General features: G+C 45.1%; 1 protein-coding gene across 1 annotated transcript in view; it reads right to left on the reverse strand.

Annotated features, from left to right (window-relative positions):
• Nucleotides 1-1962: 1962 nt before the first annotated feature.
• Nucleotides 1963-23242, reverse strand: part of ACVR1B (activin A receptor type 1B) — a 55136-nt gene continuing 33856 nt past the window's right edge. The window contains exons 2-9 of the mRNA XM_044284802.1: nucleotides 18118-18357; nucleotides 15478-15720; nucleotides 13604-13834; nucleotides 13301-13468; nucleotides 13051-13207; nucleotides 12282-12406; nucleotides 6076-6206; nucleotides 1963-4562 (exon numbers count right to left, since the gene is read on the reverse strand). Coding sequence (XP_044140737.1) covers nucleotides 4437-4562; nucleotides 6076-6206; nucleotides 12282-12406; nucleotides 13051-13207; nucleotides 13301-13468; nucleotides 13604-13834; nucleotides 15478-15720; nucleotides 18118-18357 — 1421 coding nt within the window. The 3' untranslated portion in view covers nucleotides 1963-4436. The remainder of the gene's footprint in view (nucleotides 4563-6075; nucleotides 6207-12281; nucleotides 12407-13050; nucleotides 13208-13300; nucleotides 13469-13603; nucleotides 13835-15477; nucleotides 15721-18117; nucleotides 18358-23242) is intronic.

A 23242-nucleotide genomic window follows, 5' to 3' on the forward strand; every position in this document is an offset into this window, starting at 1 on the left:
GGTCATTAATATCTGATCAATAGGGTTCCGACTTCTTGCACCCTCGCCAATCAGCTGTTTGAAGAAGTTGCAGCGCTGGGCCTTGGGTGCATGCGGCATCTTCAAGCACCTGATTGACCAAGCACAGCATTGTACATTGTATATAGGTCTTGCTTGATATTGCTTTTCCATCCCATTCACTCGCACAAAGGCCATGTGATGACACAGGCCAGAGCCCCTACCAACAAATCGGCGAGGTTGCCGGGAGCGGAACCTCCACCAATCACATATTGAGGAAAGGTCATCAATATGTAAATGGTGCAGGAAAATCCTTTTGAAAACCAGGTTGTCACATTTTCTTTCTTTTCAATACTTTCTATTGATCCACACCTTTTGCATCTGGACCTTGGGATCAAACATAAAATTCAGTGTAGACTTAACCACTTTTCCAAAAGGGAAGGCTAGATCCCTTTTTTTGGCAGTTAGTCTAAGCAGATAAAGCAAATCATGGGAAGTTTTGCTGTCCCTGTTGATCGTGTACCTCTGTATCTTCTGCTTACTGTAAAACATTTTGGACATCCTGAGAAATGATTAGAAATCATGCTACAATTCAACATAAAGGTGTAATTCTACCACCACTAAATTATGTGCTTATGGCCTAAAACTACCAATCAGCCGAAAGCTGGTCACCATATATACAATACAAAAAGAGAAATAATAAAAATAGAGAAGGGCCATTAAAACTACCATTTGATGCTTTAGCAAAATCAAAACTATAATATATAAAACTTCAAACACACAGCAGTCTGAGATGAATTATTCCAGAAAAAAAAAAAAAAAAAAGGTTACCTCCCAATAAGTAGTGGTTACACAAGTAAATGCATTTTGTGAATGTATGCACATGAGATGAAGAAGGCACATATCCATGGGACAAACAAAAAAATAAAAATTACCCGGAATAGCGCCCAGGAATATAAGTGCCTTTTTACTTATCATAGTGAGGGGTACGCCAACAGAGTTGAAGCATCCACCCTCAGGATGGTTACATTGCATGGGATGATTTATGTTCCTTTATAGGCACTGAATGACCAAGCAATGGAAGAAATGTCAAAAGTGTGGTCATCAACCACCGTTAGATAAAATGGCCTTTTTATTTTAATTTTAAATATAGAATCCACTGAGTTTACACAAAATAAATATATTTAGAAGGAATCTGTCTATGGCCTAAGACACTATTTGCAACAGGTGGTTAACACTCTTGCTAATGGGAGGGTTGGCACATATCATTGGCCCACATAAGGCAAGCATAAGCAGTCTTGGTTGGACACCTTAGGCCTCCACTCCAGGAAGATTCAAATAAAGCATTATGTTATAGAGAACATACAATCATCCGTTTCTGCCTGTATCAGAAATCAGTATGTAACATGTACATAGCCATACATTGCCAAGCTGATGACTACATGACAATTCTCTCGTCATCTAACGCATTGCCAGTGCTGCATACACAAGGTGCATCTGTCAGCAGATTTGTACCTATGAAACTGGCTGCCCTGTTACATGTGGGAGCTGAAGGCATCTGTGTTTTCCCCATGTTCATATGTGCCCATATTGCTTAGAAAAATTGTGTTTTAATATTTGCAATCAGTAACACAGTACATAAGGCTGAAAAAAAAAAGAGATTTGTCCATCCAGTTCGACTCGTCATCCTGCAAGTTGATCCAGAGGAAGGCACAAAAAAATAAAATAAAAAAATAAAATTATGGAGCCTCTAGGAGCAATGGGGGCGTTGCCATTACACCTAGACTCTTTGCCCTCTCTGCAACTGCCGCACCCTCTGCACTTTGTTAGGGCCAGGCAATGAAAACGTCGTCATACCTGACCTGTCAAAGTGCACAGGGTGCGGCAGTTGCAAAAAGAACAGAGCCTCTAGGTGTAACGACAACGCCCCCGTTGCTCCTAGAGGCTCATTTGCATATACAAAAACTTTATTTTTATTTTTCTCAGTAATGCGGGCACATCTGAACATTGGGCCAACACAGATTCCTTCAGCTGCCAGGCGCACATGTAACAGGTCAGCCAGTTTCATAGATGCAAATCTGCTGACAGATGCCCATTAACTTTGGTTGCCATTTACAAGAGGTCTCCTGCACTAGTGACACGCAAAATAGTTTTGCAGCAAGACTCCTCATCTTTCTTATGCTTGTAATATGCCTACTATAGAAGACCTATAAGAAAACATATCCATTGCAAATCAATATAGAGCATAGTCAATAAAATGCAAGAGCTAAAGCCTGGTGCTACTATCTAGAATTCGTACTATTCGTAATACTCGTACACATTCCACTCCTTTTCATGTCCAACTTTTCCCTGGCTACACAACGCCATTTTGATACCACAATTGCTCAATATGTAACCCTAGCCTTTCATAGCCTTTGTAAATTTGACCAAATTCGACTTTAGGAAGATGATATATTGCATATATGTGTAAATGTCTTACCAAGAGATTGCACAGCAGACTTAGAGTGACTAATGCTTTATACAACAGTCCAAGTGACAGAGCGACGCCCCAGCCCCAGAACACTAAAAGTTTACATACACCCCATTAATGCACAAGCCAGCTTCACATTAGTATGGTAGTGAGCTGTACGAGACTGAGAAGCACCTCGGACGAGAAAAACTGGGAGTTTATTAACAGTTCTGCACAGAAAGCAGAAAAAAAATAGATATATTTATAGAACTTTGGACACGTCACTAAAACCCCTGAAGGATACACACAGGAAAATGGTGTACACCTGAAGAAACAGACAATGACGACATGGCATTATAAAAATGTGACATGGAACCGTGAGGATCAATCCAGCGTCTAGAAGATAATTCCATGTACAAGTACAAGTACAAATAGTTCCAGTGTAAATATAGCTTGGCGCATTTGGTTTTTTAAATTTTTGTTGTGATCTCTATACAAAACAATAGACAGAGGTAATATTTATACTGTAATATGTATGTGTATATATATTTATATATAGAGACTTCTGATTTTTTTTGTGGTTTCTCTTTTTTACAAAGAATTAAAATACTTAATAAAAAAAGTTAAAATCCCAACTCTCCCCTCCCGAAAAAAAAAAAAAAAATAAAGTCACAAGAATTAAAAGGAAAAAAAAAAAAAAAAACACTCCAGTTTAAAAGTTATGGCTTTAGAGTTATTGTACTGTAGATGCTGAACAAAAAAATGAAATAAAATCTCCCAATTCAACTAAGGTCCTGTATTAAAGTATAATGTGTCAATCATCAATTACAATCCCCACTTCCAACCTGCTCCTGGAGCCTGGCCCGGGCAGCCAGAACAGTCTCTCAAGCTGCTGGTCGGCATCAAAAATACCACGCACCCTTTCCCACGTCAGTTCCCCCAGAAGGCAGGCTGGAAAGGATCGACCTCTACACCCATGCCGGTCAATTTAATGAGCACAAACATCTAAAATCCCTGCTGTTGACAAATGCTTGACACCTGAGATTCATTTACAAATGACGATGGATTTTTGCAGGTTGTCCTCCTCGCTTCACATCCGCTCGGAGAGCACAAGCTGAGGGTCTTTTATTGTAATGTTTCTATTGCCAATAGATTTCACCAGCATGAATCTCCTCTTCCTGGAAAGCGGATGTTAGTGTTATGTTCAAACAAGCTAAGAGTTTGGGTTTTGCTTTTGCAAAGAAAAAAATAAAATAAAAACTCATAGAAAAATTAAGGTAAAAAGTGGCCCTGTATGCAAACTTTACATGAAGCGTCACTCAAAGTGATCTACATACCGACACCTCAAAAAAGTGGAGCTTTATATTGGCGCATGCAGACAAGCTCACATGTACACCTACAAAACACAGGTCAAAAATTAGCTACACACACCCCTGCACATGCATGGACGCGGGTCTTACGTGGACAGTGTAGTGTTTGCTTTCAAGCTCCATTGTCATTTTACAAAAGCCCGAACGCAATCCTTTCAAGGGAGACTTCTTTGTGTTTAGGGTAAATCCAAGGGGAAACCTCAGCTTGCCCACTAGGACCTGAACCAGTAGATGAGCATGGTTGGGTGAACCACTTTAAGCAGGTTACATGACGTCGATTTTACCCTACCCAGATGGGTGCCACCATGGGAATTTCATTTGAAAAAAATATATATATTAAAAGTCAGGCAATACGGTAATCACCTGAATCCGATACCATATCTTCATGCTAAGAAAAAGAAAAGGGGAAATAGAAAGAAAAAAAAAAAAAAGTTTCTGTTTCAGACCCAAACATAGAATTAATTTAAGAGTGCTGTTCTCTTCCATTTCGGCCAAAAGGCCCCATTGTTCAACTGGCAGTTGTCTGGGAAGAAACGTTGAGGTAGGCCTCATACTTATGTACTACATCATGGCAGCTTGTATGAATTTTCCACATTTTGTCAGGAGCATTGGTAGAGGCTTCAGATCTTCACATCCTCCTGTATACTGAGCTGTGACAGGGTTTTCTTGATGCGAAGAGCTGTCAAACGAGCTGCCCCATTCGAATACCAGCACTCTCTCATCATCTTGCCCATAACTCGTAGTGCCTGGTCGGGGAGAAAAGAGAAACCTGAAAACTCATCCTTAATTTTCTATGCAATAAAAAAAATAAAAACCAGGCCCCATGTACATTCCAGCGTGGTAGTTACCGTACATAGAAGTATACACTAGTGAAGCCCTGAACTCCCCAAAAGAGTTAAAGGGGTTGTCCAAGTTATATTTGTTGATGACCTATCCTCAGGATAGGTCATCAATATCAGATCGGTGGGGGTCAGACACCCGGCACCGCCTGCCTCCTCTTCACTGGTTTACCTGCTCGCCCCGCATAGGCAGCGGTGAGCAGGTGTAATTACGCCCAAGCTGGTCCATTCATTTCAATGGGAAGGCTCGTTCCTATACAAGCGTGATCTTCAAACTGCTGATCGGCGGGGGTGCCTAGTGTCAGACCCCCGGCGATCTGATATTGATTACCTATCCTGTGGATAGGTCTTCAATAAATAAAACTTGGACAACCCCTTTAAAATGTTTTTACTAAAAGGGGGTTATCCCCAGGGTGACAGTTGGGACCCCTGACAGTCCTTTCTGAAAATGGAGCAGTGGCATTAGGCTAGATTTCCACAGGACCACAGCAGTTCTCTAGATCCGGCATAGCAGGATAGTGCCGCGTTCCCTGGTGGTCCACACTGACTATAATGGGAATTGGTAGGGGTCCAGACACTCCCCGCATAAATGCTGGGATTCGCTGGATCCCTGTCGGTTTCCATAATAGTCAATGGAGTCCACCAAGCACATGGCACTATCCTGCTAGGCCAGATCCAGAGAAATCCAGTAGGATGTTCACTGTTGGAACAGCCTGCTGGATCAATGTGCTGCATGTGCTACACTAGCGTTAGTCCACCGCTTTATTTCTATGAGCCTGAGCACTACCTCTGCCGGCTGCAAAGAAGTCAATGGGAAAGTGGATAGAAATACCCACTAGTGAGGAATTCATATACGAGACTCCTCGTTCTTGAAGGGGAGGACTGGTTCCCCAGTGGTCAAGCCTTCGTGGTCCAATCATCACCTAGTTGGATAGGCAATTAAAAATGTTCATGGAAAAATTGAAAATAGACTTGAATGATGTTGAGCTGCAACACCAAGCACTGCCACTGCAAGATGAATAGGGCTGTCCTTGGAAAGCTACTGGGAGACTTCGGTAAGCGCAGTGGCTCTCTGAAACAGCTGATTGGCGGGGATGCTGGGACTTGGACCCCCACTAGTGTGATATGATAACCCATCCTGAGGATAAGTCATAATTAGCTTTTCCAGGATAACCCCTTTAAACAATAAGACTCATTTCATTTCTACTTCTACACATTCTGTTATAACTCATCAATGCTGCTGTGAAGATTTCCTTGAATACCCATGTATTACTTGTCTATAAATCTTGCACCCCCCAGAGGCAGAATGCTCCCTCTTTTGCAGCACCACAGGCAGCGATCAGATCATCTGATCTTTGACACACTGATAAATGTGCTGTAGAAAGCATCAGCATTCGTCGTTACATTGACAGGCACCAACCTCATAACTTTGCCACCAGTTGGGTATGTTAGGCCGTAACTTCTGGTCACATACAACTTTTCGCATTTCTTCAATCGAAGGATCTGATGGTACAAGATCGTAGTAGGGAAGCTGATATTCCTCATGGAAGCCTGAAATTAGAATTAAGGTTTTCAGATACATGCACTGCAATATGCACAAGATCAATAAGAATGATAAAAAAAAGGGTTTAGCAGTATAGTTACAGTACAAACTAGTGTGCTCTGCACACGCCAATAGTGTTGCCCAGTCAGGCTAGTGGAATCACATGGGTGCAACCAACACACGTCAGTAAGAGCAGAGATGGCCACCCCAACAGCATACAGAATGCATCCTGTTGCAGAAGGCCAATAGCTCAAGCTCATTACAAGATGGTTTTCAGTCTTTGGATTTCCGGAGTCATAACTTTTCATTTTTCCATTCACAGACATACGAGGGCTTGTTTTTTGAGGGACAAGTTGTACTTTCTGATGGCACCATTTAATATTGCATAAGATGAAGTGGGAAGCTGGAAACCAATTGCCAAATGGGGTGGAATCGGAGGGGGGCGGGTTTGGAGGTTGGGGAACAATCCCGCCACAGTTTCATGGATTTGGTTTTTACACATTCCCTATGCAGTAAAATTGACCTGTTCCCTTCATTCTCCATGTCAGTATGCTTACAATGATACCACATTTATATACTTTGTTGTATTTAATTTATTTATATACTTGGAAAAATAAAACATTTGGATTTTTTTTTTTTTTTTTTGATGGCCATATTCTGACCCTCATAACTAGGGATGAGCGAATCAAAGTTGACTAAGTGAAATTCGATCCGAATCTCAGGAAAAATTTGATTAGCTCCGAATTTCTTCACGCTTCGTGGTAACTAATCTGCTATACGTGTTAGGACATGGAGCAAGGAACTCTGCAAGGTTCACCCACAAGGCCATGCATGCAGCCAATCAGCAGCCAGCCCTATAAATAGCCTCAGCCATCTTGGAGTCAGTCATTTTCCAGCGTGCTTAGTGCAGGGAGAGACGTCAGCATGTGCTAGAAAAGACAGTGGTAGAAAAGACTTTAAACCTTTTATTTTGCTGTATAGAAGTTCAGGGAAAGGATAGGGAGGAATCATTCCACAGTATTGAAGCAGAACAGGGTTCAGTTGGGGAGGTTACAGCCTGGGTAATAGGAACAATCCTATTACACCTTGCTGCACTGACTGGGGATCCAAATTGCCATTATACAGCTCTGTAATTCCAGCAAACACTTCTTGTTATTGAGGTGCAAGTGCTGTTTGATACAGCCATTAACAGGGTTTATTACAAGGAAATATTTATACGTCTTATTTGCCCTTGTGCCGTGCAGGTTTATGTTCTAAAGCATTTTTTTGGAGTGCATTAGTGGGGAAAAATGGCTTATTAGCCGTTGTGTGGTGAAGTGAGAAAATTACAGCCCTTTTTGGCATGTATTAGTGGCAAAAAAATAAATAAATTATATATATTATATTATATAATTTGCCATTCAGCGGTGCAGTCATATTCTAAAGCCCTATCTGACGTAGTCGTGGCACACAAAAAAAGTATTTGTTGTGTGGTGAAGTGAGAAAATTACTGACTTTTTTGGGGCGTTTCAATTTCCTTTTTATTTAATCTAACAGTATGTCAGACAAAGAAGTGCCAGGCCATGCACAGGTGAGTGGCAGAGGTCTAAATGTTTCTGGCGCAGGCACAAGTCGCAGCAGAGTAAGGGGCCGTGGCAGCAGGAGTCACAGCAAGAGGCCTGTGCTCCCGGTATCAACTAGCAGTCATGTCTTGACCAGCAACCCAGAGGTTTTTGAATGGTTGACTAGTCATCCACATCGTCCCAAGTGACACCAGACACCCCCAGCCAAGAGTCTGTGAGTTCGTCAGACACAACTCTTAGTTGGCATGGCCCGGGAGCAGGCCCCGTGCCCTCACCCTACCTCTGTCCTTTTCTGTTCCCTCAGCCAGAGAAGTATTATATGCTGTGGGCTCAGCTCCGCTATACAGCAAGGACAAGCTACTAGAGGACAGTCAGCATCTACTGGCCAGCCAAGATGTGGAGGAGACATCTGCTGCTTCCTCCAGTAGGCAGGCAAGTAGCGATGAGGTGTGGGAGTTGGTGTTGCGAGCGGTCAGGCTCCTGACCCAGAGACTGTTGAGGAGGACATCAGTTACGTGCATACAGTACTCGATGATGATGTAGCTGATCGCACTTGGGAGCTAGGTGAATTAGGGGCTTCATCATCATCAGGAGAAAAGGATGGCTTGCCTGTGAGGCAGCGGCGGAGCCAGCAAGTCGCTAGTGTGGCCGAGAGTCAGCAGAGTGGCAACAGTGGGAGGTCGGGAGCCAAACGTGCCCGGGTAAGACCACCCGCTTCGGAGGAGTCTACCTGCCTGGAAAGTAGTGGTGCAGGGGTTCACGGGAGCAGCGGCAGTAGCAGCCAGTCAGTGCAGAGTGTTGGGGGTAAAAATCACCCACCCATTTGTAGAATCTGTGGGGAGAAGGTGACGCGTGGCCAGGGTGCCAATGTTGGCACCATGGCCCTGTGTCAACATATGCAGTGTCACCTCATCCTCCGTGTCCTCAGCCTCCACTGCAGGGACAATTCACAGTGCCCCGCCAGCATACCACATGTGCAGGGCACGGCGGTATCACACTGTTCTGCACCTCGTTTGCCTGGGTGAACAGAGTCACACAGGGGAGGAAATACTCCATGTCCTTCATCAAGAAATCAGATTGTGGCTTTCTCCACAACAACTCAATCGGAACCACGGTGACCGACAATGGGAAGAACATGGTGTCAGCGCTGCGTCAAGGAGGACTGAGCCAGGCGCCCTGCATGACATGTTCAATCTGGTTGTCAAGCGGTTTCTGAAGTCTTCCACCTATCTGCAAGACATCCTAAAAATGGCCAGGAAACTTTGCATGCAGTTCAGCCACTCGTACACTGCAAAGCACACCCTCCTTGAGCTGCATAACGGCATCCCCCAACATAGGCTGATATGTGACGTTTCCACCCGTTGGAATTCCACCCTCTATATTTTGGACTGACTATATGAACAGAGAAAGGCCATAAACGATTTCTTGATTATCCAAGCGGACAGGAGTACTGCCCTGAGAAAATTCAATGGCAGCCAGTGCCAGCTCATGCGTGACACCTGCCGTTTTCTCAGGCCCTTTGAGGGGGCCACGTTATTTGTCGCCAGGACTACGGGATGAACGAGGTCATTCCACCGCTTCATGTCGTAGAACAGATGCTGGTAAATCTGTCTGGTCAGGGGACTAGAGACGTGGCACCTAAATCTCAAAGCCACATGAGCCCTGTGGGGGCTGAACTGGAGGAGGAGGACATTGGAGCACATGCAATGTGTAGCGAAATAGGCGTTTTCGCTACACAGGTGACAGGAGGAGGAGGAGCAGGAATAGCCAGAGGAGCTACAGTGCGATGAGGAAGACGAGGCAGAGGTCCCAGACACACTGTGGCAGTATGCAGTGGAGATGGAGGAAGGGAGTCCCTCCGAGTCACTTGCACAAATGGCCCGATGCATGCTCACTTGCTTGCATAGAGACAGCTGAATTGTCACCATTCGGCAGAGGGATGACTTCTGGCTCTCCTCCTTGTTGGACCCTTGCTACCGGTCCAAAATGTGGGCCTTTATTTACACCCGCTGAGAGGGAAGACAAACTGAACTACTATAAAGACATCCACTATAAAGTCAGTTGGCCGCTGCCTGTCTGCGCCATCGTCCATCCTTTTGCAGGTCATGGCCCTCTGCGCTCACGTTCCTCTGCCATGGCTGCTGTGGTAGGGGGTAGGAGCAGTTCCAGCTCCATCAGCAGCAACTTGAGTCCAGAGTCGCTGATTAAGCAGCTTTCTTCACCCGCCTACTAAAGAAACTACTCACCAGCAGCTAGACCTGGAGCAGGACCTGAACCAGCAGGTGGTGACATACTTGGGCAGCACCCTGCCACCCCACATTCAAGATCGGCTGGACTACTGCGCAGCCAAACTGGATTTGTGGCCGCAACTGGAAGAGTTTGCCCTGGAAAAGCTGTCCTGCCCAGCCAGTAGTGTGGCATCAGAGCGGATGTTTAGTGCGGCAGGGGGCAAAGACTGACTTGTCAAGCTGAATCAGGCGTGGACCAGCCAGGATTTCCACCCACCAATGCCTGATGCATCAGCCTAGAGCATCTATGGTCCACACCAACACTTTGACAAAAGAGATCGGTTTCTTCTGGCTACCTGCCTCAGCTACTATTCTGATGCTGCCACCTGCCTGATGCCACACATCTGATGCCAAATGCTCCTTCTTTCCCCCACCATCTTCAGCTGGTACTGGTACTGCCATCCACCTCCCCACTGTCACTGGGTCACTCTGTGGTCTCCTGATGCTGCTGCCACTTACACAATGTCACCTTGCCACTCCGTGGTCTCCTGATGCTGCTGCTGGCACCTCCACACTGTCATTGTGCCACTCTGTGGCCTCCTGATGCTGCTGCCACCTCACCACTATGTCATAGGGCCACTCTGGACTTCTCATGCTGTTCACACCCTACCCCCTTCATGACTGGGCCACTATTTTGCCTTTCGGGCTGGCTGACAATTTATTTGACCCTTCTTCTGATCTGTCAGAAGGAAGTAAAAATGAGACGCACAACAGAAGCTGTCTATGTAACAGCTATGAGGCCCGCATGACATGGTCCACATTTTGCATCAGAATTGGCTTATGATTTTGTAGCCAGAAGCAGGAGTGGGTACAAAACACAGAAGACATGCAATGTTCCAATATTCACGTGTCATCTCCATTTTGGATCAACTCCTGTTTTTTTGTTTTTTTTAGCATTAGCAATACTGATGGATTACTGACCAAATGCTGACTGAATGAAGGCGGATGACCGAATGAAGGGGGGCTCTACTTGTATAAGCGTTTAATAGGACAGGTTCTGTAGACATCTATGTGGAATCAGCTGCCGACGGTGTAAAAGGAGTGCGTTTCTTCTTGATGCTAACATTGACCTGTAAGGTCGAGTTTACTCTTGAGTTATTTGGTCAGTAACTGCCCAAATAAGTGAAGTGTGCAGTGATTCCAAGAGCGACGCCTGTCATCTGCATGTCACTGACTCACAGTACTGTTTCACTACCACAACAGACTCCCTATGCGTGTTACTGGAAGGCACAGTGATCTATATCACTATAAAGGCTCTCTGAAGCCAGGAAATAGCCATTTTCAATTTGATTTGCCGCGAATACATTCGGATTGAACCAAATTTTGACAAAAAACTTGGCAACCCGGCCGCATTTTTTTTCAAGTCGCTCATCTCTACTTAGAAAATTTTTATAGTTATGTGTACGGATCTGGCTCATTTTTTGCAAGAGGATCTAGATAGTTTTTATTGATAACATTTTGGAGTGTGCATGACTTTTTGATCACTATCAGCGAATCTGCCATATTGATTTTTTTCGGTGCGCTTTTCAGGATAAATATTTTTTATATATTTTAATAGCATAGACATTTTGGAACACGTAATGTTTATTTTTTTTTCTATTTTTAAAAACTTTTTCGTAGCTATAAGAACTTGTTAGATCGCTTCTACAACATTGCATTTAATTGCTCTTCCAATTCATTGCAGATTTGCTATACTCTTATGCAGCCCTGCCACCTGCTGTACTCCATAGGAACTACAGCTCTAAAAGCCCTGGTTTCTTCAGAGATCAGAGCTTTTAGAGACATCCAACGGCTTCTCCAAATCGCTTTGCAGGGAAGCTGAAGTCTTGGGAATGCATCTCTCCTGGGTAAAGCCACATTATGGGTTAAATGCCTGTGACTGGCGTTAGCAACCGATTGTTGGGAAGGGACATTTCCTTCCCGACAATTGTCTGCTAAATGGTGCAGTGTAAAGGAGTCTATAGTAAACTGCATAAGCAGGTAAAAGCAATACAGTGTGTATCTAATTGCAGAATAAGTACAAGAGATGACTCCAGGCAATTTACACCGTCTGCCCATCAGGGTGAAAGCATTTGACCATTCACAGTTCTAGGTATTTTAAGTTATTGACAATTTTGCAGTCATCTAATACGTACAAGATCAACTGTGAACCAACACTTTACGAATTGATCTTCACACGTTTTCAATGAAAAGCTTATTCAATTATTGAAAAAAATATATAAGAAATTCTTACCTCCAGCACTGCATCTACGAGCAATTTCCCAGTACACTAAGCCAAGAGCATAAATGTCTGCACACTTAAAGGAGTCAAAGTGCTTCATATTTATACTTTCATCCAGGACTTCTGGAGCCATGTATCTGCATTATGAAAGGAAGGAAGCTAGTGAGTTTTATGGTCCCCTCCCAAGCCAACCGCAGAGACCTTTAACATTCAGCCAGTCCCCCCCCCCCCCCCACCCCCTTTCTTGATCATCATTAGAAATGGGAACTGAAGACGAAAATATAGCAAAACCAATACATTTGCTTAACCTACATTGCACAAAATCTTTTTAAAATGGAAAATTATATAGTGCATTCAACTGCTTTAGGCCTCATGCACACAACAGTATTTTTTTTTGCGGTCCGCAAAAAGGGGTTCCGTTATCCGTATCAGTTTTTGTTTCAGTGTGTCTTCCTTTATTTTTGGAGGATCTCCAGACATGAAGGAAAGTTAAAAAAAATCTAAGTCAAGTTTGCCATGCAAATGATAGGAGAAAAAAAACTGATGCGGATGACAATCTTGTGTGCCTCCGTGTTTAAAGGGATTGGCCTCTCGGTGGCTACTTTAGACCAACATGCAGGTACGATGAGTATATGGCACTAATATAGTCTTTGTTGCCATAAGCCAAGATCTAGTCAATAGTATATAACCAAAAACTGATCATCACAATGGAAGGAAAAAAAAAAAAAAAAAAAGTATAAAATCACAGAAATGTGCACCAGGGGTAGAGGAAGCTTCTTACCGTTTGGTCCCAACTCTCTGGTTTGGAGCGATATCTATTGTATCTGTCAGAGAGTCATGCCGGACAGCAAGACCCAAGTCTGCAATGGCGCACACGCCATTTTTCTTTACCAGGATGTTTTTGGACTTGAGGTCTCTGTGTGCAATTCCAGGTTTTCCTATTTAACAAATAGGATTTAAAAAATGTAATGGTTGATGAATATGAAGCTTGGTGGAAATCAGAGAGAAGAAGGGGTTGAAGGGAGACCTACCCTGAGTTCCAACTATTTCCATATGCAAATGGGCAAGGCCACTGGCTGCAGAGAGGGCAAGCTTTATCATCCCCTCTATGGTAACTGTATATCTGTTCAGATAGTCAAATAGAGAGCCATGTTCATGGTAATCGGACACGAGCCACAACTGAGTCCACGTCCCATTGTCTGCAAGAGAGAGACCATTAAAAATCAGGTCAGAAAACTAGCTTCTAATAATGATTGAATATATGAACAAGCTCTGCAGAAATATAAGAAAAGGAGGCAGCCATACAGATATATCAGATGTTTGAGGCACTATACCTTTGTTGTCTGCTGCGATAAATCCCAGAATGTTCTCATGACGCAGCATCACGGTCTGATAGATCTCGGCCTCCCTGAACCATGACCTCTCTTCTCGAGATGAGAAGATTTTCACTGCCACATCCCCTCCCCTCCACTTCCCGCGCCATACTTCACCAAAGCGCCCTTTCCCGATGATTTCTTGAAGGACGATTGTTCTCGCTACAGTGCGCTGGACAAAAAGTGGAAGTCCTGTGGACAGGAGATAAACCGTTACATGAAGTCTACTTCTCAACTGTAAAAAGTGAGCCCTGACGAACAGGCTTTTATCACAGACTAGCAGAAAGACCCGGCTTCGCACAGGTATATTTCATCCATTTCATTTAATGTCTGTGAGTGTCATTAAAAGATAGACAGTATACTCCATAACAGTGACCTCTACAGCACCCCGCCCCTTAACACTGACCTCGCCACTTTAAAATGGGATCTCCACAGCAGCCCATCCCCTTAACTTTGACCTTTACAGCAGCCCGCCCCTTTGAGTTTTAAAGCACCCCACTTCCCTTGACAGTGACCTCCACAGCAGCTGCCCCTTTAATAGTGGCCCCTGCCCCCCCTAACAGTGACCTCCACAGGGCCCTGCTCCATTAATGCTAGGTCTACAAAACAACATGTGTCGTGCAACATTTTGTTTCAACAATTTTTATAATGATAGGCTGTGTCGCACTGCGACATGACATGCTGCGACACGACAGTTGCAAAAAATCCATCCAGTGCAACACCATAGGCTATCATTATAAAAATTGTTGCACGACACATGTAGCAGTGTAGTTGTGCCCTATGTGTCGTGCGACTCATTGTTGCAGTGTAGCCCTAGCCTAAAGCTGACCTACAGCAGTGAAGAAGATGGTTGGGCTGTTATGGAAACCTGGAGTAAAACTGTATGTATGTGGAGACTAAGGGTCTGTGAGCTTCTATTGGCTGATAAGGGACATGTGACCGTGTGTATGGCAGTTGGGATATGAAGAGAAAGACTTGCAGGCTTGTATTGGCTAATGCAGATCACTTTTTGGGAACATCTCAGGAACGGTATGTCCTAGAGAGCCGAGACCCCTACAAGATGCCTGCCGGATTTCCCGAGCCGTCTGTGTCTCTCCTGAACTGACTGAATAATAGTGTTTTATGAAACAAACAATCTGTTTGTTTCTGATCACGGGTATCGTACAGAACTGTGAGCTCTGTACAAGTGATCCACGAACAGTCTCAAAACACTATGGGGGAGATTTATCAAACTGGTGTAAAGTAGAACTGGCTTAGTTGCCCATAGCAACCAACCAGATTCCACCTTTCATCTTTGACAGCTCCTTTGGAAAATGAAAGGTGAAATCTGATTGGTTGCCATGGGCAACTAAGCCAGTTCTACTTTACACCAGTTTGATAAATCTCCCCTTATGATGCAGTTAGTTCAGTTCAGGGAGCGCTGTTGGCCTGGGAGATGTGGCAGAGATATGAACCATGTTTCATGGTCGTGTGCATGAGCCCTTAGAGGGAACCTTGCACCTACTTCATTTTGCCCTCTCTGGGAGTGGCATGCAGTAGTGCCAGGCATGCCGATTTCTACAGAGTCTCACGTGTGACCAAACTCACATTTTATTTGATACAGTCTGCCATAAGCCAGGAGCCAGGAAAGTTCAGAAGCTGCAGGTTGCGATCCCCCCACCTGCTGCTGATTGAACACTCCAGACTCCCTAATACATGCTACTCACAGTCAACCTTCAATTGTAAAATTCAAGTTGACCTCTTTAACTCAATCCATAACTCTTTACAGTCATTAAAAATACATTTATGTATACACACCCACATACAAAAGTACATTGTATTACCAAGAACTATACCTGAGCCAGATCCAGATGTAGACAGATCATAAATTAAGTCTGGAAGAGTTTTATCTTTTGCCAGATACATTTCACATGACGGATCCTCCAAGTCAAGTCGTTGGCGGTTGTGATAAACCCTCTGGTGGCAGTGGAAAAGGACCACCACGATAATGATAACGCCAATGAGAAATACAGGACCAGCTATGACAGCTACAAGCTCTACTGGGCCCCATCCTGAAGGTGGATTCTCCTTTGTGACACCTGAAGCAGAAAGCAGTAGAGGACTTTTAGGACTTCAACTAATCACTTAATCTATGTAGTTTCACATAAATCATGGCCATTCTGGATGGAAAGAAACTTCAGGAAGAGGAATTTGGCAGCTCCATGCCTACCTCTCTCCGTTGTTTAGCTTTCCATTCTTCTGATCCATCAGAAGAGGGGGGGGGGGGGGGGGGGGGGGAACTGTTCCAGTAAAAAACAAAAAAAGAATCCTGTTGCACGATTTGGCATCCGTTCGAGCCATTTCCATCTCAGACCAGTAATCCCCCCCCCCCCATCTTAAAGAAAGGATCTCAGACGGAAATGGCTCAAACTGATGACAATTGATGCAACTTACCCCACCCCCCCACTTTCTTCTGACGAATTTGAGAAACGGAAAGCTAAACGGTGATGTGAATTCTGCCTTAGGCTTCTTGCGTCCGGCAGAGGATCTCAATACTGGAATTAAACGGATCTGTTTTGGTTTTGCACATCAGGATGCATCCGTTCCATTAGGATGTGTGAACTCAAAATGTAAAAAAACAAAAACAAAAAAAAAAACCTGATCCTTCACCATAGACTTACATTGCTTTCTGTTTTTTTTGCAACGGTTGTGTGTCAGGTCACAAAACTGAATGCTGCCAGAACGGAAGACATCCTGAATGAATCTCTTTCCATTCAGAATGCATACAAAAGCTTTTTTTTTTTTTTACGGTAACGCAGTTGTGAAAGTAGCCTTAGGTGTCATAGGTATAAAAGAAAGAAGTTCATGTGAAAAGCCACTTCCATGGGGCTTCTTGTTAATGTATTAGCATTAGTTCCTTTATGAACAGGAGTAAAATGATAATACAACATGGACATCCAAGGTTAAATTAGTTTCTTAAAGGGATTCTGTCACCAAGTTTTGGGCTATAGAGATGCGGACATGCGTGGCTAGATTGCCGCTAGCATGTCCGCAATATCTCTGTCCTAAAGGGCTGTGTGCTTTTATTTTCTTTACAAAAAAAAAAAAAAAAAAAGATTTAAGAGATATGTAAATTGGTCTTGTAGGTGCCCAAGGGGCTATACGAACCTTCCTGGTGCCCAGCCACGCCCACCTGTAAAGGAGCCCAGCACCGCCTATGTCCTCCGAGTCTCCTCCTTTCGTCACCGATAGATTGCCATAATCTCGCGATGCGTAGTCCCGGTACAGTGTTCCTTCCCTGTGCTGGCATCAGCCCCAGGGAAAGAGATGCGCATGCGCGAGCTCGCTCATCGCGAGATTACGGCAATCTATCGTTGACGAAAGGAGGAGATTCGGAGGAAATAGGCAGTGCTGGGCTCCTTCACAGGCGGGTGTGGCTGGGCACCTACAAGACTAATTTACATATCTCTAAAATCCTTTTTTAAAGAAAATAAAAGCACACAGACCTATAGGACAGGTATACTGCGGACATGGTAGCGGCGATCTAGCCGTGCATGTCCACATCTCTATAGCCCAAAACTTGGTGACAGAATCCCTTTAAAGGGGTTCTGCAGATTTTTTTAAACTGATGATCTATCCTCTGGATAGATCATCATCATCTGATCAGCGGGGGTCTGACACCCGGGACCCCTGCTGATCAGCTGTTTGAGAAGGGCAGGGGTGCTGGCAGTAGTGCCACGGCCTTCTTGCCGTTTACTGCAGGCCCAGTGACGTCACGACTAGTATCACTGGACTGGGTGCGGCAAAGCTCCATTCAAGTGAACAGAGCTTAGCCCCATTCAGGCCATTGATACTAGTTGTGACGTCACTGGGCCTGCGGTAAACAGCGAGAAGGCTGCGGCGCTACTGCCAGCGCCGATGCCTTCTCAAACAGCTGATCGGCGGGGATAGATCCAGAGGATAGATCAGTTTAAAAAAAAACTGCAGAACCCCTTTAATCTAAAAAAAACACCGGAGTCCACGTAGCTACTACTATTCTCGGCTGATTTCCATGGATTACCAGCAGAACATTTCTCTGTTTAATCCCACATGTGCTGACGATAATCAATAGAACTAAAGGAGGGAGAAAGTGCTGCAGCAATCTGTCCTCCCACATCCACGTTGCATCAGCCTGCTTAATAAAGGGCATAAATCAGTGCCAATTGACGTGTTTATCGTGCTCATCCTGCCCAAATATCAGGCAGTCTAATAGGACCCTTACGGGTGGAATCACACATGAAGTTGGTTTTGAAGAAAAGTCATAAGTGGACCCAAAATGAAGGAAAAGTATAAAAGAAACTGATACTTTTCCTCTCTTTTGTATCCACTGCCACTTAAATAAATACCCCTGCATCCACTCCCACTAAAACTGCACATGTGATTCCAGCCTACAACTGGAAGCAGACAAGGCACACATCAGTCTGCTGGGGCTTATACATATGGGGCTTAATACATACCACTTGGGACCAGGAGGTCGATTTTGTTGCAGTAGTCTGTGTAGCAGCATTCAGTGTTGCGGATATCTTCTGAACTAAGACAATAAAACGGTTTTCCTGCTGGAACGAGTTCGCTTGAAGAAATGCATGCCCGCATGTGATGCTCTACTTTATCTATGTTGGCAATGGAGACCATGCAAGCACCGTCAGTTTCACACGTGTAGTTGCTTTTGATGCAATTGGAGCAAAGACAAATCAAGGCTGGAAGACAAAAGATAAAACATGGAAAACCTGGTCTATGCTTCAAGAATTGTTACTTGGCCTTCCCAGCCAATCTCACTCAGACCCATCTAAATACAAGGAAAGTGCGGCATACAGAAGAAGAATCCTTACAGATATGTTTATGTGAAACGCCAACCTTGGAGCCTATAAACTTGTGACATGCATAAATAGCAATTCCTTACATGTTTTAATAAGAATGGACGCCTCTAGGAATAGGATTGTCTATAATGAGAAGAATGTAGAAATTCAGATCAACAGTGTGAGGAATCTCTTTCCCGACTCACGGCATGTCACACACACCACTGGAAGATCTTAAAAGGGGTTGCTCGACAGATTTTTTTTTTTTTAAATAAAAGGGAGCAGATAGTCTAATAAAAGAAAGACAAAGAAAAAAAAAAAAAAAAAAAAAAAAAAAAAAAAAAGCTTAACCCCTTAAGGACACAGGGCGTACCGGTACGCCCTATTTCCCGAGTCCTTAAGGACCAAGGGCGTACCGGTACGTCCTGACTTAAAATCGGCATTCCGGCGCCACGGGGGTTAATCGGAACGGGATTTCGGCTGAAATCATTCAGCCGGCATCCCGTAACAACGCCGGGGGGGGTCATTTGACCCCCCCGTATCGGCGATCGCAGAAAACCGCAGGTCAATTCAGACCTGCGGTTTTCTGCGTTTCCGGTCCATTCGGGTGTCCGGTGACCCGATGAACCGGAAAAAGACTGCGATCGGTGGCGTAATTATACACCACCAATCGCAGTCCGAGGATTTGAGGAGGCGGTGCTGGCCCTGGTGCTGAACACTGCTGTCCAGGGTGCTGATTGGTGCAGGGGAGAGAGGCGCGAGATTCAAACTTCCTGCGCTCCTCTCTCCCCTCCTCTTCCTGTTCTGCACGAGCACCCGGCAGCATCGTCCAGCACCAGCTCCTGTGTCCCCCTAATCGCCATCCATCACCCTCCTGCACCCATCGCCACCCAGGTAGGTTAGGGTCAGTGAGGGAGAGGCATCGTTAGGCAGGGAAAGAAGGGAAAAGTTAGTTAGGAAAAAAAAAAAAAAAAAAAAAAACGTAACTTTTACACAAAACTTTTTTTGATCCATCTATCAGACCCCAGACCCCCCCCTGCCACTTGCCCCCCCCTACCAGCCCCCCACCACCACCAGCCCCCCCAGCCCCTCCACCCATCCCCCCACCACTCCCCCCAACCCCCCCCCCCCCACCACCACCACCACTAGCCCCCTCACCACTACTTTTTTTTCTGCGTTCGCTGACTGGTCGGCACTTTTTAGCGTCCGTCCACTGTTAGCGCATCGCCTGCCCCACCGCTGATCAGCGTTGTACCGCTAATCAGCAACTTTTTTTTTTTCCCTAACACTTGCCCTTTTTTCCTTTTTTTAGTACGCGAACACCCGTTGCCCCCACACACACGCACATATAATAAAGTTTTACACACACGCACACCTACACGCACACACACCCATGGCCCGCCGGGTGTTCTCGGCCGAGGAGGCATATGCCCAGATTGCCTCCGACTCCGAGAGCCCCAGTGAGGATGAGGATGACCCCACATTCCTCTTATCATCAGCATCCTCCTCATCATCATCGGATGACGATGAGCCACCAAGGCGGCGGAGACGCCGCCAGGCGGAGCCAGGGGCCGCACATGCTAGGGATCCTGTGGCCCACCCTAGTACGAGCCGCCCTGGGGTTCGTACTGGTTTCCCGGCCCACCAAATAAGTTCACCGGAGACCCCTGCCGATGAACTTAGCTGGTGTCCCCCAGTGGACTTTGAGCCTGAGATTCCGGATTTCGCTGGCAATCCTGGAATCCAGATTCCCACAGTGGGGTTTACTGAAATTGACTATTTTAGTTTTTTTTTCAGTAACCCACTGGTGAATTTGATGGTGGAGCAGACGAATCTGTACGCCCAACAGTTCGTCGCTCAAAACCCAGGCTCAGTTTTGGCTAGACCCGGTGGCTGGACGCCGGTCAGTGCAGCCGAAATGAGGACATTTTGGGGCCTCGTGCTGCATATGGGTCTAGTCCAAAAACCCAGTGTCAGGCAATACTGGAGTGGGGACGTCCTGTACCAGACCCCACTGTACAGTATGGTCATGACACGCTCCCGGTTTGAGGCCATCCGGAAATGTCTGCATTATTCCGATAATGCAGCATGTCCACCCCGAGGTGATCCTGCCTATGACCGGCTGTATAAGATACGGCCTGTCATCGATCACTTTGGGGCCACATTTCAGCAGGCCTACGTACCTGGAAGGGAGGTCGCGGTTGATGAGTCGCTCATTGCGTTCAAGGGGAGACTCAGTTTCCGCCAATATATTCCCACAAAGCGAGCGAGGTATGGCGTGAAGCTATACAAAATTTGTGAGAGTACCTCAGGGTACACTTACAAATTTCGTGTGTACGAGGGGCGAGATTCCCGTATTCAACCCCCAGAATGTCCCCCCACTCTGGGTGTTAGCGGGAAACTCGTGTGGGACCTTATGTACCCACTGCTGGATAATGGTTACCACTTGTACGTGGATAACTTTTATACCAGCATTCCCTTGTTCAGGTCCCTTGCCGCCAGATCTACGTTCGCTTGTGGGACCGTGCGGAAAAATCAGCGCGGCCTCCCTGCCTACCCCCTCCAGGTACCTATCCCCAGGGGTGAGACCCGTGCACTTACCAGTGGAAACCTGTTGCTGGTCAGGTATAAGGACAAGAGGGATGTCCTTATGCTGTCCACAATCCACGGTAACGGCACCACCCCAGTCCCTGTGCGAGGTACCGCGGCAACGGTCCTCAAGCCCGATTGTATCGTCGACTACAATCGGTATATGGGAGGAGTTGATCTCTCGGATCAAGTCCTCACGCCATATAACGCCATGCGCAAAACCCGGGCATGGTACAAAAAAGTTGCTGGTCTACTTGGTGCAGGTTGCCATGTACAACTCTTTTGTACTATCCCGAAGCGCTGGCAGCACAGGGACATTCCTCCAATTCTATGAGGCAGTCCTCAAGGACCTGATCTTTTCGGACCGGGAAAGAGCAGGCCGGAGTACCTCGGGAACTGGAGGCGCCCGGATCGTCCCTGGCCAACACTTTCCAGGTGTGGTCCCCCATACTGGAAAGAAGGGACGAACCCAAAAAAAGTGCAGAGTGTGTCGCAGGAGGGGGATACGGAAGGACACCACCACTCAGTGCGACACGTGCCCCGATCATCCGGGCCTCTGCGTTATCGATTGCTTCAGGGAGTATCACACTTCCATGGAGTACTAAATTTTTATAATCCCCAACAGTTCACTAGAGAACATAAAACACTATGGCTCTCAGACTTTGGAGACACGAAAACTATTTTTCTTTCCCCCAAAAATATTAGTTTTAGTGCAGGCATCCTCAAACTGCGGCCCTCCAGATGTTGTAAAACTATAACTCCCAGCATGCCCAGACAACCTACAGCCATCAGCAGGGCATGGTGGGAATTGTAGTTTTACAACATCTGGAGGGCCGCAGTTTTAGGATGCCTGCTTAGTGTCTCCAAAGTCTGAGAGCCATACATATTGGGCATCGTCGCGTGCGTAAAAGTCGTCGCTATAAAAATAACTTTTGACCAAACGCCTCGGATGAACGGTGTTAAAAATATAAAAACGGTGCCAAAACACCTATTTTTGGGCAAAATTTCAATTTAAATCCATTTTGCCGGTAATAAAGCAAGGGTTAACAGCCAAACAAAACTAAATATTTATTGCCCCGATTCTGTCGTTTGCAGAAACACCCCATATGTGGTCGTAAATGGCTATATAGCCGCACGGCAGGGCATAGAACGAAGGGAACGCCATACGGTTTCTGGAAGGCAGATTTTGATGGACAGTGTTTTTTTTTACACCATGTCCCATTAGAAGCCCCCCCTGATGTAGCCCAGACTAGAAACTCCAAAAAAGTGACCCCATCTAAGAAACTACACCCCTCAAGGTATTCAAAAGTTACTTTACAAACTATGTTAACCCTTTAGGTGTTCCACAAAACTAAATAGCGAATGTAGAAACAATTTTAGATTTTAATTTTTTTGTTACATTGCCTCAAAAAAGAGTAATATAGAGCAACCAAATATCAAATTTACCCCAAAAATAGTCCCAAAACAACAACCACCTTATCCCGTAGTTTCCTAGATGGGGTCACTTTTATGGAGTTTCTACTCTAGGGGTGCATCAGGGGGCTTGAAAGGGTACATGGTGTAAATAAACCAGTCCAGCAAAATCTGCCTTCCAAAAACCATATGGCGTTCCCCTTCTTCTATGTCCTGCCGTTTAGCCAAATAGTAGTTTACCACCACATATGGGGTGTTTCTGCAAACTACAGAATCAGGGCAACCCATTTTGAGTGTTGTTTGGCAGTTAACCCTTGTTTTACTCCTAGAAAAAATTGATTATATTGGAAAATTTTCCAAAAAATTGAAATTTCATAATTGTTTCTCCATCTGCCATTAACTCTTGTGGAACACCTAAAGGGTTAACAAAGTTTGTAAACCCAGTTTTGAATACCTTGAGGGGTGTACTTTCTTAGATGGAGTCACTTTTTTGAAATTTCTATTCTAGGGGTGCAACAGGGGGCTTCAAATGGGACATGGTATAAACAAAACCAGTCCTGCAAAATCTGCCTTCCAAAACCCATATGGTGTTCCCCTCCTTCTATGTGCTACCGTTCGGCCAAACAGTAGTTTACGACCACATATGGGGTGTTTTTGCAAACTACAGAATCAGGGCAACCCATTTTGAGTGTTGTTTGGCAGTTAACCCTTGTTTTACTCCTAGAAAAAATTGATTATATTGGAAAATTTTCCAAAAAATTGAAATTTCATAATTGTTTCTCCA

This window comes from Bufo gargarizans, chromosome 3 (assembly GCF_014858855.1).
Source record: "Bufo gargarizans isolate SCDJY-AF-19 chromosome 3, ASM1485885v1, whole genome shotgun sequence".
Taxonomy (NCBI): Eukaryota; Metazoa; Chordata; class Amphibia; order Anura; family Bufonidae; genus Bufo; species Bufo gargarizans.